Source organism: Amblyraja radiata, chromosome 6 (genome assembly GCF_010909765.2).
Source record: "Amblyraja radiata isolate CabotCenter1 chromosome 6, sAmbRad1.1.pri, whole genome shotgun sequence".
NCBI classification, from domain to species: Eukaryota; Metazoa; Chordata; class Chondrichthyes; order Rajiformes; family Rajidae; genus Amblyraja; species Amblyraja radiata.
In genome coordinates, this window is record NC_045961.1 from 96,118,910 (window position 1) to 96,136,371 (window position 17,462).

Sequence of the window (17,462 nt, forward strand, 5' to 3'; positions counted from 1 at the left end):
AGTATTGTGTACAGTTTTGGTCTCCAAATCTAAGGAAAGACATTCTTGCCATAGAGGGAGTACAGAGACTGATTCCTGGGATGTCAGGACTTTCATATGAAGAAAGACTGGATAGACTCGGCTTGTACTCGCTAGAATTTAGAAGATTGAGGGGGGATCTTATAGAAACTTACAAAATTCTTAAGGGGTTGGACAGGCTAGATGCAGGAAGATTGTTCCCGATGTTGGGGAAGTCCAGGACAAGGGGTCACAGTTTAAGGATAAAGGGGAAATCCTTTAGGACCGAGATGAGAAAAACATTTTTCACACAGTGGTGAATCTCTGGAACTCTCTGCCACAGAAGGTAGTTGAGGCCAGTTCATTGGCTATATTTAAGAAGGAGTTAGATGTGGCCCTTGTGGCTAAAGGGATCAGGGGGTATGGAGAGAAGGCAGGTACAGGATACTGAGTTGGATGATCAGCCATGATCATATTGAATGGCGGTGCAGACTCGAAGGGCCGAATGGCCTACTCCTGCACCTATTTTTTATGTTTCTATGTTTCTAACCTGTGTACCACCTGGTTTGCTGGTTAATTGTCTTAGGTAAAAAATGTAGATTGTCCCTAGTGTGTAGGGTAGTGTTAGTGTACGGGGATGATCGCTGGTTGGTGCGGACATGATGGGCCGAAGGAGCTGTTTTCAGTGCTGTATTTCCAAAAGTCTAAAAACTAAAAAGTACTGACAAAGTACTTCGCACTAGTTCTCTGTAATCCTACTTTCTCATCCTCTCCATACAGCCACGGAGGGCAATTTACAGAGGACAATTAACCTACCGCACATCTTTGGGATGTGGGAGGAAACAGGAGCACCAGGAGGAAACCCACGCGGTCACAGGGAGAACGTGCAAACTCTGGGGATTGAGGATCGAACCTGGTTCTGTGAGGCAACAGCTGTATTAGCTGTGCCACAGTGCCACAATTTGCCTTGAAAGCATTCAGAAATGCCCTGCTTCATTCACTTCCTCTGCCATTGTACTCTGCTTTGCTGGGTAGCTTGCTTGCAGACATATTGCAATGGCTAGGATTATTGTTGGTGTCTTTAATACGTTACAAGCTTTTCATTACCACCTCAAGAAGCCTTGTTAGAAGTATCTAAAAAGATGAGAGGCGTAGATAGGGTAGGCAGTCAGAACCTTTTTCCCCAAGGTGTAAAGGTCCAATAGTAGAGGGCCTAGCTATCAGGTGAAAGGGAGAAAGTTTAATGGAGATGTGCAGGGCAGTTTTTTTAAACCCATAAGACATAGGAATAGAATTAGGCCATTCAGCCCTTCAAGAGTACTCTGCCATTCAACCATGGCTGATCTATTATTCCTGCTCAACCCCATTCTTCTGCCCTCTCCTTGTAACCTTTGAACCCCTTACTAATCAAGAATCTATCAATGTGTAGGAAAGAACTGCAGATACTGGTATAAATCGAAGGTAGACACAAATTGCTGGAGTAACTCATCAGGACAGGCAGCATCTCTGGAGAGAAGGAATGGGTGACGTTTCGGGTTGAGACCCTTCTTCAGGCTGATGTTTCCGGTCGAGACCCTTCTTCAGTCAAGAATCTATCAAGTGTCTTCTTTAAAAATATCCAATGACTTGGCCTCCACAGCCATCTGTGGCAGTGAATTCCACAATTTCACCATCCTCTGGCTACACAGAGAGGTTTGAAACAGTGACTGGTGGGGGCCTGAAACACATTATCAGTAGTGGTGGTAGAGGCAGATAGATAATGGCATTTAAGAGACTTTTAGAGTGATACATGGATATGCAGGGAATGGAGGGATATGGATCATGTGCAGGCAGACTTGGCATCATGTTCGACACAGACATCGTGGGCTGAAGGGCCTGGTCCTGTGCTGTTCTATGTTCTATACTCTTAAACCGTACGATTAGTTGTACAGGGTTTTGGTGAGACCACACCTGGAGTATTGCTTACAGTTTTGGTCTCCTAATTTTAGGAAAGATATTCTTGCCGTAGAGGGAGTACAGAGAAGGTTCACCAGACTGATTCCTGGGATGGCTGGACTTTCATATGAAGAAAGACTGGATAGACTCGGCTTGTACTCGCTAGAATTTAGAAGATTGAGGGGGGATCTTATAGAAACTTACAAAATTCTTAAGGGGTTGGACAGGCTAGATGCAGGAAGATTGTTCCCGATGTTGGGGAAGTCCAGAACAAGGGGTCACAGTTTAAGGATAAGGGGGAAATCTTTTAGGACCGAGATGAGAAAAACTTTTTTCACACATTGAGTGGAGAATCTCTGGAATTCTCTGCCACAGAAGGTAGTTGAGGCCAGTTCATTGGCTATATTTAAGAGGGAGTTAGATGTGGCCCTTGTAGCTAAAGGGATCAGGGGGTATGGAGAGAAGGCAGGTACAGGATACTGAGTTGGATCAGCCATGAGCATATTGAATGGCGGTGCAGGCTCGAAGGGCCGAATGGCCTACTCCTGCACCTATTTTCTATGTTTCTATGTTTCTATGATTACCTACAGCCTGGTCGCGAATGACACGAGGACCACATCATCCTCAGGAAAGCTAAACCATAAGGAGCACAGAGCCCCTAGAGGAAAGCGATGTACGCAGTTCTCTGAAGACTGTCACCATGAATGTAAGCCCAGACTCAAACACTCGCTCTCCGGGCTCTTAGATGACGCAGGTTGCCATGTGCCGAGCATATGCACTGGAAACACCTGAGAACCCACACTGCTTGCGCAAGGAGCCAAACACCTGAACATTTAAACCCACGGCTCACTCAGCCAAAGCCAATCAAATCTTCGCCAGGACTGTTTCGTACAGCTGCGGAAGCATTTAACAAAGTGTGACAGATGGCGAGATGGGGGGGGAATTTTTTTTTAATTCTACAGTTGCAAAAACCAAAAAAAAAACAAAAAAATGGATATACGCACAAGTATGATTAAAACCAATTGCGGCAAAGAATTTTAATTACCATTCCAAATAATAATGTCAGCGTTTTGTAGTCAATCCACTCCACAACTGTGACCATGCTTGGCCTCTGCAATAAAAGAACAGAATTAATGATTCAACTTGTGAATCCATTTAGCAATTTCATTTCATTGTTCGACAAGCTCCGCTTTTCTCTGCATTCCCATTCTGTTCAAATGAAAGTCAATTTTTGGAGATTTCCATTACAAAGGGGCAGAAACAAAGCTTCAATTCACTAATACCAATTAAAGCACATCAATTAAATCATCCATGGCATTTACACTGGAGTCCGCATTAAAAGGTGAAATGACGAGTTGTTTTGACAGGACTCCGTTAAAATACCAGCAAAGTTTCGGACTTGCTCTCACTGCCTCCCCTTAATTAATGGTACAGTGATATTGAAGAGCCGGAGGTCGTTTGGCCCTTCATCCTTGTGCTCGCTCTTCCTCAAAACCGCCTCATTAATTCCTGGGCTTTGCTCTGCAGATGTGTTCATTTCAATTATTCGCCCGTTTTCCTTCTGAATGAGAAGGAATGCAGTTCAGGAAAAAAAACTCTCAGTCACAACAGCCCCACAACCTACTGCTCCTCAGGTATGCATCCGTGCTCTCTTTAAAAGTGGTGGCCGACTCAGCCCGGTCTATCATGGGCACAGCCGTCCCCTCCATCAAGCTGTCATCAGGCAACTCAACCATTCATAACAAGAGGATTTCAGTATAGGAGTAAAGAGGTTCTTCTGCAGTTGTATAGGGCTCTGGTGAGACCACTTCTAGAGTATTGTGTACAGTTTTGGTCTCCTAATTTGAGGAAGGACATCCTTGTCATTGAGGCGGTGCAGCGTAGGTTCACAAGATTGATCCCTGGGATGGCGGGACTGGCATATGAGGAAAGATTGAAAAGACTAGGCTTGTATTCACTGGAGTTTAGAAGGATGAGGGGAATCTTATAGAAACATATACAATTATAAAAGGACTGGACAAGCTAGATGCAGGAAAAATTTTCCCAATGTTGGGCGAGTCCAGAACCCAGGGGCCACAGTCTTAGAATAAAGGGGAGGTCATTTAAGACTGAGGTGAGAAAAAACGTTTTCACCCAGAGAGTTGTGAAATTATGGAATTCCCTGCCACAGAGGGCAGTGGAGGCCAAATCACTGGATGGATTTAAGAAAGAGTTAGATAGAGCTCTAGGGGCTAGTGGAGTCAAGGGATATGGGGAGACGACAGGCATGGGTTATTGATAGGGAACGATCAGCCATGATCACAATGAATGGCGGTGCTGGCTCAAAGGTCCGAATGGCCTGCACCTATTTTCTATGTTTCTATGTTTCTACCACAACTAGCAAGCTACCTCATTGGAGACCCTCGGATTATCTTTGATCCGACTTCACTGGCTTTATCTTGCACTGAACGTTATGCAGGACGTTCCCTGTATCATGTACTATCTGTACACTGTGAATGCCTTGATTGTAATGTGTAGGAAGGAACTGCAGATGCTGGTTTAAACCGGAGATACTGTAGACACTAAATGCTGGAGTAACTCAGTGGGACAGGCAGCATCTCTGGATAGGAGGAATGGGTGACCCGTCTTCAGTCTCAACCTGAAACGTCACCCATTCCTTCTATCCAGAGATGCTGCTTGCCCCGCTGAATTACTCCAGCATTTAGTGTCTATCTTCGGTTCGATTGTAATAATGTACTGTCTTTCCGCTGTCTGGTTGGCACGCAACAAAAGCTTTACACTGTATCTTGGTACACGTGACAATAAATAATGAAACAATAAATAAACTAAACCACATGAAGCGCTGCATCAGGTATCTATTGACAAGGATCCCCACCATCTGGGCCGTGCTCTCTCCTCGATGCTGCCGTCGGGCAGGAGTTTCAGAAGCCTGAAGTCCCACACCACCAGGTTCGGGAACAGCTCCTTTCTGACAAACATCAGTTTCTTGAACTGACACACACAACATTAATCCAACCTCAGTAATGGAACCACTAAGGACCACCTCTTGCTATACCATGTAATAACCATATAACAATTACAGCACGGAAACAGGCCATCTCGACCCTTCTAGTCCGTGCCGAACACGTATTCTCCCCTAGTCCCATATACCTGCGCTCAGACCATAACCCTCCATTCCTTTCCCGTCCATATAACTATCCAATTTATTTTTAAATGATAAAAACGAACCTGCCTCCACCACCTTCACTGGAAGCTCATTCCACACAGCTACCACTCTCTCAGTAAAGAAGTTCCCCCTCATGTTACCCCTAAACTTCTGTCACTTAATTCTCAAGTCATGTCCCCTTGTTTGAATCTTCCCTACTCTCAGTGGGAAAAGCTTATCCACGTCAACTCTGTCTATCCCTCTCATCATTTTAAAGACCTCTATCGTCCCCCCTTAACCTTCTGCGCTCCAAAGAATAAAGCCCTAACTTGTTCAACCTTTCTCTGTAACTTAGTTGCTGAAACCCAGGCAACATTCTAGTAAATCTCCTCTGTACTCTCTCTATTTTGTTGACATCCTTCCTATAATTAGGCGACCAAAATTGTACCCCTTACTCCAGAATTGGCCTCACCAATGCCTTGTACAATTTTAACATTACATCCCAACTTCTATACTCAATGCTCTGATTTATAAAGGCCAGCAAACCAAAAGCTTTCTTTACCACCCACCGCCCTATCTACATGAGAGTCCACTTTCAGGGAACTGTGCACAGTTATTCCCAGATCCCTCTGTTCACCTGCATTCTTCAATTCCCTACCATTTACCATGTACGTCCTATTTTGATTTGTCCTGCCAAGATGTAGCACCTCACACTTATCAGCATTAAACTCCATCTGTCATCTTTCAGTCCACTCTTCCAACTGGCATAAATCTCTCTGTAGACTTTGAAAATCTACTTCATTATCCACAACCCCACCTATCTTAGTATCATCTGCATACTTACTAATCCAATTTACCAGACCATCATCCAGATCATTGATGTACATGACAAACAACAGTGGACCAAACACAGATCCCTGTGGCACCCCACTAGTCACTGGCCTCCAACCTGACAAACAACCATCCACCATTACTCTCTGGCATCTCCCATTCAGCCACTGTTGAATCCATCTTGCTACTCCACCATTAATACCCAACCATTGAACCTTCTTAACCAACCTTCCATGAGGAACCTTGTCAAAGGCCTTACTGAAGTCCATATATACAACATCCACTGCTTTACCCTCATCAATTTCCCGTGTAACCTCTTCAAAAAATTCAAGAAGATTAGTCAAACATGACCTTCCAGGCACAAATCCATGTTGACTGTTCCTAATCAGACCCTGTTTATCCAGATGCTTATATATATTATCTCTAAGTATCCTTTCCATTAATTTGCCCACCACAGACGTCAAACTAACAGGTCTATAATTGCTAGGTTTACTCTTAGACCCCTTTTTAAACAATGGAACAACATGCGCAGTACGCCAATCCTCCGGCACTATTCCCGTTTCTAATGACATTTGAAATATTTCTGTCATAGCCCCTTCTATTTCTACACTAACTTCCCTCAATGTCCTAGGGAATATCCTGTCCGGACCTGAAGACTTATCCACTTTTATATTTCTCAAAAGTGTCAGTACTTCCTCTTCTTTGAATCTCATAGTTTCCATAGCTACTCTACTTGTTTCCCTTACCTCACATAATTCAATATCCTTCTCCTTGGTGAATACCGAAGAAAAGAAATTGTTCAATATCTCCCCCATCTCTTTTGGCTCTGCAGATAGCTGTCCACTCTGACTCTCTAATGGATCTTTCTGATTTTTACTATTTCCTTTCAACCGAACAGGGACATAAAGATTCTGTACTCTTAAAATTTCACCTTTAAATGTACTCCATTTCTCTTCCACATCTTTCCCATAAAACAAAATGTCCCAATTTACTCCTTTTAAATCCTTTCGCATCCCCTCAAAGTTAGCCTTTCTCCAATCAAAAATCTCAACCCTAGGTCCAGTTCTGACCCTCTCCATAATTATATTGAAACTAATGGTATTGTGATCACTGGTCCCGAACTGTTCCCCAACGCATACCTCTGCCACCTGACCCGTCTCATTTCCTAACAGGAGGTCCAGCACCGCCCCTTCTCTAGTAGGTACTTCTATGTATTGCTGCAAAAAACTATCCTGTACACATTTTACAAATTCCAACCCATCCAGCCCATTTACAGAATGTGTTTCCCAGTCTATGTGTGGAAAATTGAAATCTCCCACAATCACTACCTTGTGCTTACTACTAATATCTGCAATCTCCTTACATATTTGCTCTTCCAATTCTCGCTCCCCATTTGGCGGTCTATAATACACCCCTATAAGTGTTGCTACCCCTTTCCCATTTCTCAGTTCCACCCAAATAGCCTCCCTAGACGAGCCCTCTAATCTATCCTGCCAAAGCACTGCTGTAATATCTTCCCTGATAAGCAATGCAACACCTCCACCTCTTGCCCCTCCAATTCTATCACACCTGAAGCAACGAAATCCTGGAATATTTAGTTTCCAATCACAGCCCTCCTGCAACCATGTTTCGCTGATCGCCACAACATCATACTTCCAGGTGTCAATCCAGGCTCTAAGTTCATCCACCTTTCTTACAATGCTCCTAGCATTAAAATATACACATTTAAGAAACCCACCCTCTCTTATTCTCTGTTTATTGTCTTTTTCTTCTCTCTCCCCTACATTTTGGGTCAGAGTGCTACCATTCTCTGCCTCCTGCCTCACACACTGACTGCTAGCTTTCCCAATTTGAGTCCCTTCCCCCAACCATACTAGTTTAAAGTCTCCCCAGTAGCCTTTGCAAATCTCCCCGCCAGGATATTGGTCCCCCTCGAGTTCAAGTGCAACCCGTCCTTTCTGTACTGGTCGCACCTTCCCCAAAAGAGGTCCCAATGATCCAGAAACTTGAATCCATACCCACTGCACCAGTCCCTCATCCACTCATTTATCCTCCACCTCGCTCCATTCCTACTCTCACTGTCGCGTGGCACAGGCAGTAATCCTGAGATTGTTACTTTGCAGTCCTTCTCCTTAACTCTCTACCTAACTCCCTAAATTCTTCTTTCAGGACCTCTTCTCTTTTTTTACCTATGTCGTTGGTACCTATATGTACCACAACTTCAGGCTCCTCTCCCTCCCATTTCAGGATTTCTTGGACCCGTTCAGACACATCCCTGACCCTGGCACCAGGGAGGCAAACTACCAACCGGGTCGCTTGTCTGCGTCCACCGAATCGCCTATCCGACCCCCTGACTATAGAGTCCCCTATTACAATTGCCCTCCTCTTCTTTTCCTTACCCTTCTGAGCAACAGGACCGGTCTTTATACCAGAGGCCCGGCCGCTGTCGCTGCCCCCAGGTAGGCTGTCTCCCCCACCTTTACTCAAACATGAGTACTTATTTTCAAGGTGTACAGCCACCGGGGTACTCACCAGTCCCTGCCTCTGCCCGTTGCCCTTCCTAACTGTGACCCAGTTTTCTGTCTCCCGTGGTCTTGGAGTGACCACCTCCCTGTAACTCCTATCTATGACCTCCTCGCTCTCCCTGAGCAGACAGAGGTCATCGAGTTGCTGTTCCAGGTTCCTAACACGGTCCCTTAGGAGCCCCATCTCGACGCACCTGGCGCAGATGTGGACGTCTGGAGGGCACTCAGACTCCATGACCTCCCACATCTGACGTCCAGAACAGTAAACTGCCCTGGCCCTCATTCTCCCCCTTAACCGAATACAATAAAGCCTTACCCGCTATACCATGAACCTGGCAGTTTTTTTACGCAAAGATGGTGGGTGTATGGAACGAGCTGCCCGGGGATTAAGTTGAGGCGGGTACTATCCCAAAGTTTAAGAATCATTCATACAGGTACATGCATACAATAGATTTAGAGGAATATGGGCCACGCAGGCAGATGGGACTAGTGTAGATGGGACATGCTGGTCGGTGTGGGCAAGTTGGGCCAATGGCTTGTTTCCACACTGTATGACTCAATGGGCTTAACTTTTTCTAATTGTATTTTGCAGTAATATCTTGCTTTCTGCAGTCATTTTTCTTTTCACTGTTTTGAAGAATATGAGTGTAACATATGTTCGTGTGAGTTGTTAGAGTCGGTGTGCCTTTGATGCTGCTGCAAATAAGATTTTCATTGTACCTGTATGAGTGGGCATCCAAATGGACAAAGATATACCCTAATGTCACATGGTGTGCGGCACGGTGGCGCAGCGGTTGAGTTGTTGCTCTACAGTGCCAGTGACACGGGTTCGATCCTGACTATGGGTCTGTACGGAGTTTGTACCTTCTCCGCATGACCTGCGTGGGTTTTCTCCGGGTGCTCTGGCTTCCTCCCACAATCCAAAGACACACAGGTTTATAAGTTAATTGACTTGGTAAGATTGTAAATTCCTGTGTGTGTGTGTGTGTGTGTGTGTGTGTGTGTGTGTGTGTGTGTGTGTGTGTGTGTGTGTGTGTGTGTGTGTGTGTGTGTGTGTGTGTGTGTGTGTGTGTGTGTGTGTGTGATAGTTGTGAATGAGCAGGGATTGGTGGCTGGCGCAGACTCGGTGGGCCGAAGGGCCTGTTTCCACGCTGTACTCAAAAAAAAAAAAAAAGATTTCTGGATTGAATTCCGTTTTCAATTTTCGTCACAATTTATAGGCTTTGAGTGCCACCAATATCTTGCTGTGGTTCAAAGAGCTTCTCTGCACTGACCAGCAGTCCACAATCTTTGCAAGCTTTGCAATCATCTTGCCTGAACTTGAGCCTTAACAATTACATAAGTTAAGTGATCAAATACTAATCCTTTGTAACCCACAGGTCTTCCAGCCACAAAAACACAATTTCCATTTGTTTCTTGTCACTAAGACAGTTTTGACACAACTTGCCATTTTCCCTTGGGCTTTAGCCTGAGCAAGCAAAGCTGGACAGGTGAAGGAGTTTTGGATTTTCGATGGAACAGCTGAAGTAGTGACGATAAAACAAAACGATTTAACACAATCATGGAAAAGGAAGAAATTAAATAATGATAAAGCTTCTTATTTGAAGGTAGACCAATTTTACTAAGTTCAGAAGTGTTTTAATTAAAGATGGACACAAAGTGCTGGAATAACTCAGTCAGCAACTCTGGAGGACGTTGATAGGTGACATTTCGGGCTGCGACCCTTCTTCAAATCTGATGTCTGAAGAAACGTCACCTATCCATGTCTTCCAGAGATGCTGCCTGACCTGCTGAGTTACTCCAGCACTTTGTGTCTTTATGTTTAAACCAGCATTTGCAGTTCCTTGTAGCTCCTCGTAAAATATGGATTATTTGAAGGTCAAAGCATTAGAAGTCATTCAAGAAGGAAATTCAAAAAGGTTCGAAGTGGACAAACCACCCTCATCAACTCTCCTTAACAAATCCAATCAAGTTTAAGAATCATTTTGACAGGTTTATAGATGGGGTAGGTTTAGAGTGATATGGGGCAAAAGCAGTCAGGTGGGACTAGTGTAGATGGGGCATGTTGGTGGACGTGGGCAAGTTGGGGCAAAGGACCTGTTTCCACGCTATGTGACTTTATAACTATGACTCTAAGTAAACCAGACACAGCCCCGGTAACAAATCCATCTTGACTTCCCTCAACTGTATTTCCCATGCTGTAGACACACCGCATTGTCCATAATTTGTCACGGTCACTAAGGGCAGTCACGGTGGCGCAGCGGTAGAGTTACTGCCTTACAGCAAATGCAGCGCCGGAGACCCGGGTTCGAACCTGACTACGAGTGCTGCCTGTATGGAGTTTGTACGTTCTCCCCGTGATCTGCGTGGGTTTTCTCCGAGATCTTTGGTTTCCTCCCACACACCAAAGACGTACAGGTTTGTAGATTAATTGGCTTGGTAAATGTAAAAATTGTCCCTAGTGATAGTGTTAATGTGCAGGGATTCGCTGGTCGGCGTGGACCTAGTGGGCCGAAGGGCCTGTTTCCGCGCTGTGTCTCTAAACTAAACTTTCATGGACAGAATCTGTGCCATTATAAAATAATGTTTACGACTCTCAAAACTGAGTCCAATAATCTGCCCTGCACCAAGGTTCATATAACTGTACCGTTCATTGGTTTGTCACCTTTTTGCCTCTTTGACTAACAGTACAATTGCAACACTTGGCCAGGGCTTCAATAACCAGATGGTTGGCATAAGATGATTGGCATTTCTTGGACCAGAGGTCATAGCCTCAGAATTAAAAGACGCTCTTTTGGAAAGGAGGTGAGGAGGAGCTTCTTTAGTCAGAGGGTAGTTAATCTGTGGAACTCATTGCCAAAGAGGGCTGTGGAGGCCAAGTCAGTGGATATTTTTAAGGCAGAGATAGATAAATTCTTGATTAGAACGGATGTCAAGGGTTGTGGAGAGAAGGCAGGAAAATGGGATTAGGAGCAGAGATCAGCCTGGATTGAATGGCGGAGTAGACTCGATGGGCCGAATGGCCTAATTCTCCTCCTATAACTTGTGAACTTGTGAAGATAGTCAGAACCTATACAATTTCACTGCCTGCTCTGTTCAGCAGTCAGACATATTAGGTCTGAAAAAGGGTCTCGACCCAAACAACACCCATTCCTTCTCTTCAGAGATGCTGCCTGTCCCGCTGAGTTACTCCAGCTTTTTGTGTCTATCTTCAGATTAAACCAGCATTTGCAGTTCATTCCTACACAGAGATATATTTAATCTGGACCTGCAAATGTATCTGCTTTCAAAAAATGCTACAGCCTTTAATAATTCCCTTGCTTTTACCATCCAGCTTTCCACACATTCCCTCCTTAAGTACAATTTCAGCATTATCCCCCTCATTTGTTAAGACGACCACCAAGTTATCATTATATCCTTGCTCACATCATCCACCTTCACTCAAAGGGTTAGCTTTGTGGTCCATAACAGAGCCTATACTTTATTTAGTTCTCCTCCAGCTCTCTTTACAATTATAAAACACCTCTGAATTTATTTTGATTTTACAAGCCAGAACATATTGTGGACTTACTTTGTTTTCTGACTTTCAATTTAAATTCATCCTTCCCTTGTGGGAAGGTACTAAATTGCAGCAAGGCAAACTGCAATGTTATTAAGCAGGAGCTGCGACAGTGTTTATTGGGCTCGTCCAGATCTGACACATTGGAGTCATTTAAGTTCATGTTCATTATAGATAAGAGGACAATTAGGCTTTTCGGCCCATCAAGCCAACTCCACCATTCAATCATGGCTGCTCTACCTTTCCTTCCTAACCCCATTCCCCTGCCTTCTCGCTATAACCCTTGACACCCGCACTAATCAACAATCTATCTATCTCTGCCTTAACAATATCCATTGAATTGGCCTCCACAGCCTTCTGAGGCAATGAATTCCACAGATTCACCACCCTCTAAAGACCTGTTGATTGAAGTTCGAAAATGGCATGGTCCAGTAAGGAGGAGGGATATGGATATGCCTGTCCCACGTTCCCGAGTTACTCACGAATTCTCCCGAGTTTTCCCCTTAATTCAAACTCGGAGAATGTCCGTAGCGAGTCCGTAGCGAGTCCATAGGAGTCCGTAGATATATCGTAGCGGCTCGTTTTGCCAGCCGTAGGTACTCGGGGCATCAGGTAAGTCGGGACTTTTTTCCAGCATGACAAAAAAGTCCACGAGTTAAAAGTTAGTCGGGAGGAGTTTGTAGAAAAATCTTGATGTTTTTTAAGGTCCTTTCAACTCGGCAGAGGACTCGGGAAAGTGGGACAGGCCCTATATTTGACCAAAGAGGTTGTAAATTTGGTCAAAAAGAAAAAGGAAGCGCGTGCAAGGTTTAAGAGGTTGGAACCAGACACGGCCTTCGAGGTATATAAATAAATGAGGAAAGAACTCAAGCCGGTGATTAGAAGGGCCAAAGGGAATCATCACACAACGTCAGATTAAAGAAAATCTTTTTATACCTTTACTAAAAACAAGAAGATAACCAGGGTGAAGGTGGCATCACGGTGGCGCAGCGGTAGACCAGCAATCCCCGCACATTAACACTATCCTACAGACACTGGGGACAATTTACTTTCATATCAAGCCAATTAACATACAAACCTGTACGTATTTGGAGTGTGGGAAGAAACCGAAGACCTCAGAACCACACGGTAATGGGGAGAATGAACAAACTCCGTGCAGACATCCCCCGTAGTCAGGTTCAAACCTGGGTCTCTTGCGCTGCAAGCGCTCGAAGCCAGCAACTCTACGGCTGCGCCACCTTGCCGCACCTAACATTATTTTGTAGGTTCACATGCTTGATCAAATGGCGTTTTATCATTAATGTTTTATTATTATTAATGTTTAGTGTTTTCTGTGTCATTCGTAACTGTCACTGTCTGTCATGTTGTTACTTGTGGGCGGAGCACCAAGGCAAATTCCTTGTATGTGAATACTTGGCCAATAAACTTACTTACTTACTTATATTCCAACAACTAAATCTCATTTTCGATAGGGTGCCCAATGCAAAATCCCCAGGCATTTTCATTTGCAATGTCAAACATATCAAACGAGCCGTACTGAGATGTACAAAGTGTTGGTGGAGAGATTAGCGCTCGTCAGCATTCTGCACCTCAGCTCCCAGTAATTGCAGCACAAATGAACACAGGTAAAAACACAAAAATTGCCCTGTGGGATACCTGAGCTGTTTTCCTCATTGCCAATCCACATGTTTGAAATATTCTCATTAAAATAGCAGTGGGAAGCATTAAATAAACAGTTTGGTATTTTACCTTCCATTAACCTGCAGTGTAATTTCAATTAAACCTTTGCATTTTTAGACAGATCTCTGGAAAGATTCAAGGTTAAAGGTCACTTACATCGCCAATGACAGCAAGGGCGGCTAAAGCTGCCAGAGAACCCAACATGGCGGCCAATGATCTGTGAACAATCTGAAAGCACAGCAAACAAGAGGACAATCATCATTTAATCAACTATAATTTGTAAGCACAAGTTCTCAGTTTAGTTTATCGTCACGTGTGCCGAGACACAGTGAAAAGCTTTTGTTGCGTGCTATCCAGTCAGCGGAAAGACAATACATGATTGGAGTGCATACTGTCGTTGTGTCCTTGGGCAAGACACTTCACCCACCTTTGCCTGTGTGTGAATGCGTGTGAATGTGTGTGAGTGATTGGTGGTGGTCGGACGGGCCGTAGGCGCAGATTGGCAGCCACGCTTCTGTCAGTCTGCCCCAGGGCAGCTGTGGCTACAGAAGTAGCTCACCACCACCGAGTGTGACTGAGGAGTGAATGAATAATGCGATGTAAAGCGCCTTGAGTATTAGAAAGGCGCTATATAAATCCCATCCATTATTATTATTATTACAATCGAGCCGTTTACAGTGCACAGATATATGATAAGGGAATGGTAGACACAAAATGCTGGAGTAACTCAGCGGGTGAGGCAGCATCTCAGGAGAGAAGGAATGGGCGACGTTTCGGGTCGAGACCCAACTTCAGACGCTGCCTCACCAACTGAGCTACTCCAGCATTTTGTGTCTTCCTTCGATTTAAGCCGGCACCTGCTGTTCTTTCTTACACAAGATAAGGGAATAACATTTAGTGCAAAGCAGCAAAGTCCCATCAATGATAGTCACCAATGAGGTAGAGAGATAGTAGTTCAGGATGGCTCGTTGGTTGTGGTAGGGTGATTCAGTTGCCTGATAACGGCTGGGAAGAAACTGTCCCTGAAAGGAACTGCAGATGCCGAAATGGTGAGCAAAACACAACGTGCTGGAGTAACTCAGAGGGATAGGCAACCGCTGTGCAGCGAATGGACACGCGAAGAAGGGTTCCGACCAGAAACATCACCTATCTCCGGAGATGCTGCCTGACCCGCTGAGGCACTCCAGCATTTTGCGTCTATCTAGGCAATGTTTTGGGTCAGGTCCCTTCTTCAGACTCAGTCAGTCGGCATCCTGATTCATACTGAGTCTGAAGGTAGTCTATGTGACTGAGTCAGAAGAAGGGTCCCAACCCAAAACATTGCCTGTCCATGCCCGCCACAGATGTTGCCTGACCAACTGAGTTCCTCCAGTACTTGATAACCTGTAGGCTTCAGTTCTAAGGCACTCTTAATTTAAGAGTCGAAGCACAGTTCTCTGAGCAGAGGAGATCAGAAGCTAAGGAGAGAGATGGTTGAAGGTCAGGGGTTCCCATTGTCACGTTCTATTCTCAACCGCTCCATGACTGGATAGACTTGGCTTGTACTCGCTAGAATTTAGAAGATTGAGGGGGTATCTTATAGAAACTTACAAAACTCTTAAGGGGTTGGACAGGCTAGATGCAGGAAGATTGTTCCCGATGTTGGGGAAGTCCAGAACAAGGGGTCACAGTTTAAGGGTAAGGGGGAAATCTTTTAGGACCGAGATGAGAAAAACATTTTCACACAGAGAGAGTGGTGAATCTCTGGAATTCTCTGCCACAGAAGGTAGTTGAGGCCAGTTCATTGGCTATATTTAAGAGGGAGTTAGATGTGGCCCTCGTGGCTAAAGGGATCAGGGGGTCTGGAGAGAAGGCAGGTACAGGATACTGAGTTGGATGATCAGCCATGATCATATTGAATGGTGGTGCAGGCTCGAAGGGCCGAATGGCCTACTCCTGCACCTATTTTCTATGTTTCTATGTTTCTAACCTGTGCACCACCTGGTTTGCAGGTTAATTGTCTTAGGTAAAAAATGTAGATTGTCCCTAGTGTGTAGGGTGGTGTTAGTGTACGGGGATGATCGCTGGTTGGGACTTATTTTGGGGAAGGTGGGACCTGTACAGAAAGGATGGGTTGCACTTGAACCCGAGGGGGACCAATATCCTGGCGGGGAAATTTGCAAAGGCTACTGGGGAGACTTTAAACTAGAATGGTTGGGGCGAGGGACTCAAATATATGAAAGCTAGTAGTCAGAATGAGAGGCAGGAAGCAGAAAAGGGAAGCACTCGGACACAAGAGGAGAAAGAAGAAAAAGGAAATAAACAGAGAATAAGAGGCGGGGGTTTCTTAAATGTGCATATTTTAATGCTAGGAGCATTGTAAGAAAGGTGGATGAGCTTAGACTCTGGATAGACACCTGGAAGTATGATGTTGTGGCGATCAGTGAAACATGGTTGCAGGAGGGCTGTGATTGGAAACTAAATATTCCAGGATTTCGTTGCTTCAGGTGTGATAGAATTGGAGGGGCAAGAGGTGGAGGTGTTGCATTGCTAGTCAGGGAAGATATTACAGCAGTGCTTTGGCAGGATAGATTGGAGGGCTCATCTAGGCAGGCTATTTGGGTGGAACAGAGAAGTGGGAAAGGTGTAGCAACACTTATAGGGATGTATTATAGACCGCCAAATGGGGATCGAGAATTGGAAGAGCAAATATGTAAGGAGATAGCAGATATTAGTAGTAAGCACAAGGTAGTGATTGTGGGAGATTTCAACTTTCCACACATAGACTGGGAAACACATTCTGTAAATGGGCTGGATGGTTTGGAGTTTGTAAAATGTGTGCAGGATAGTTTTTTGCAGCAATACATAGAGGTACCTACTAGTGGAGGGGCAGTGTTGGACCTCCTGTTAGGAAATGAGACGGGACAGGTGGTGGAGGTATGCGTTGGGGAACAGTTCGGGTCCAGTGATCACAATACCATTAGTTTCAATATAATTATGGAGAGGGTCAGAACTGGACCTAGGGTTGAGATTTTTGATTGGAGAAAGGCTAACTTTGATGAGATGCGAAATGATTTAAAAGGAGTGAACTGGGACATTTTGTTTTATGGGAAGGATGTAGAAGAGAAATGGAGGACATTTAAAGAGGAAATTTTAAAGTACAGAATCTTTATGTTCCTGTTCGGTTGAAAGGAAATAGTAAAAATTGGAAAGAGCCATGGTTTTCAAGGGAAATTGGACACTTGGTTCGGAAAAAGAGGGAGATCTACAATAATTATAGGCAGCATGGAGTAAATGAGGTGCTTGAGGAGTATAAGGAATGTAAAAAGAATCTTAAGAAATAAATTAGGAAAGCTAAAAAAGATATGAGGTTGCTTTGGCAAGTAAGGTGAAAGTAAATCCAAAGGGTTTCTACAGCTATATTAATAGCAAAAGGATAACGAGGGATAAAATTGGTCCATTGGAGAGACAGAGTGGACAGCTATCTGCAGAGCCAAAAGAGATGGGGAGATATTGAACAATTTCTTTTCTTCGGTATTCACCAAGGAGAAGGATATTGAATTATGTGAGGTAAGGGAAACTAGTAGAGTAGCTATGGATACTATGAGTTTCAAAGTAAAAGAAGTACTGACACTTTTGAAAAATATAAAAGTGGATAAGTCTCCAGGTCCTGACAGGATATTCCCTAGGACATTGAGGGAAGTTAGTGTAGAAATAGCCGGGGCTATGACAGAAATATTTCAAATGTCATTAGAAACGGGAATAGTCCCTGAGGATTGGCGTACTGCGCATGTTGTTCCATTGTTTAAAA

The 17,462-nt window shown here is 44.4% G+C and overlaps 1 protein-coding gene across 1 annotated transcript in view; it reads right to left on the reverse strand.

Annotated features, from left to right (window-relative positions):
* The window catches only part of LOC116974739 (P protein), a 206,307-nt gene that overhangs the window by 42,929 nt on the left and 145,916 nt on the right, over positions 1–17,462 (reverse strand). The window contains exons 9-10 of the mRNA XM_033023454.1: positions 13,829–13,900; positions 2,978–3,043 (exon numbers count right to left, since the gene is read on the reverse strand). Coding sequence (XP_032879345.1) covers positions 2,978–3,043; positions 13,829–13,900 — 138 coding nt within the window. The remainder of the gene's footprint in view (positions 1–2,977; positions 3,044–13,828; positions 13,901–17,462) is intronic.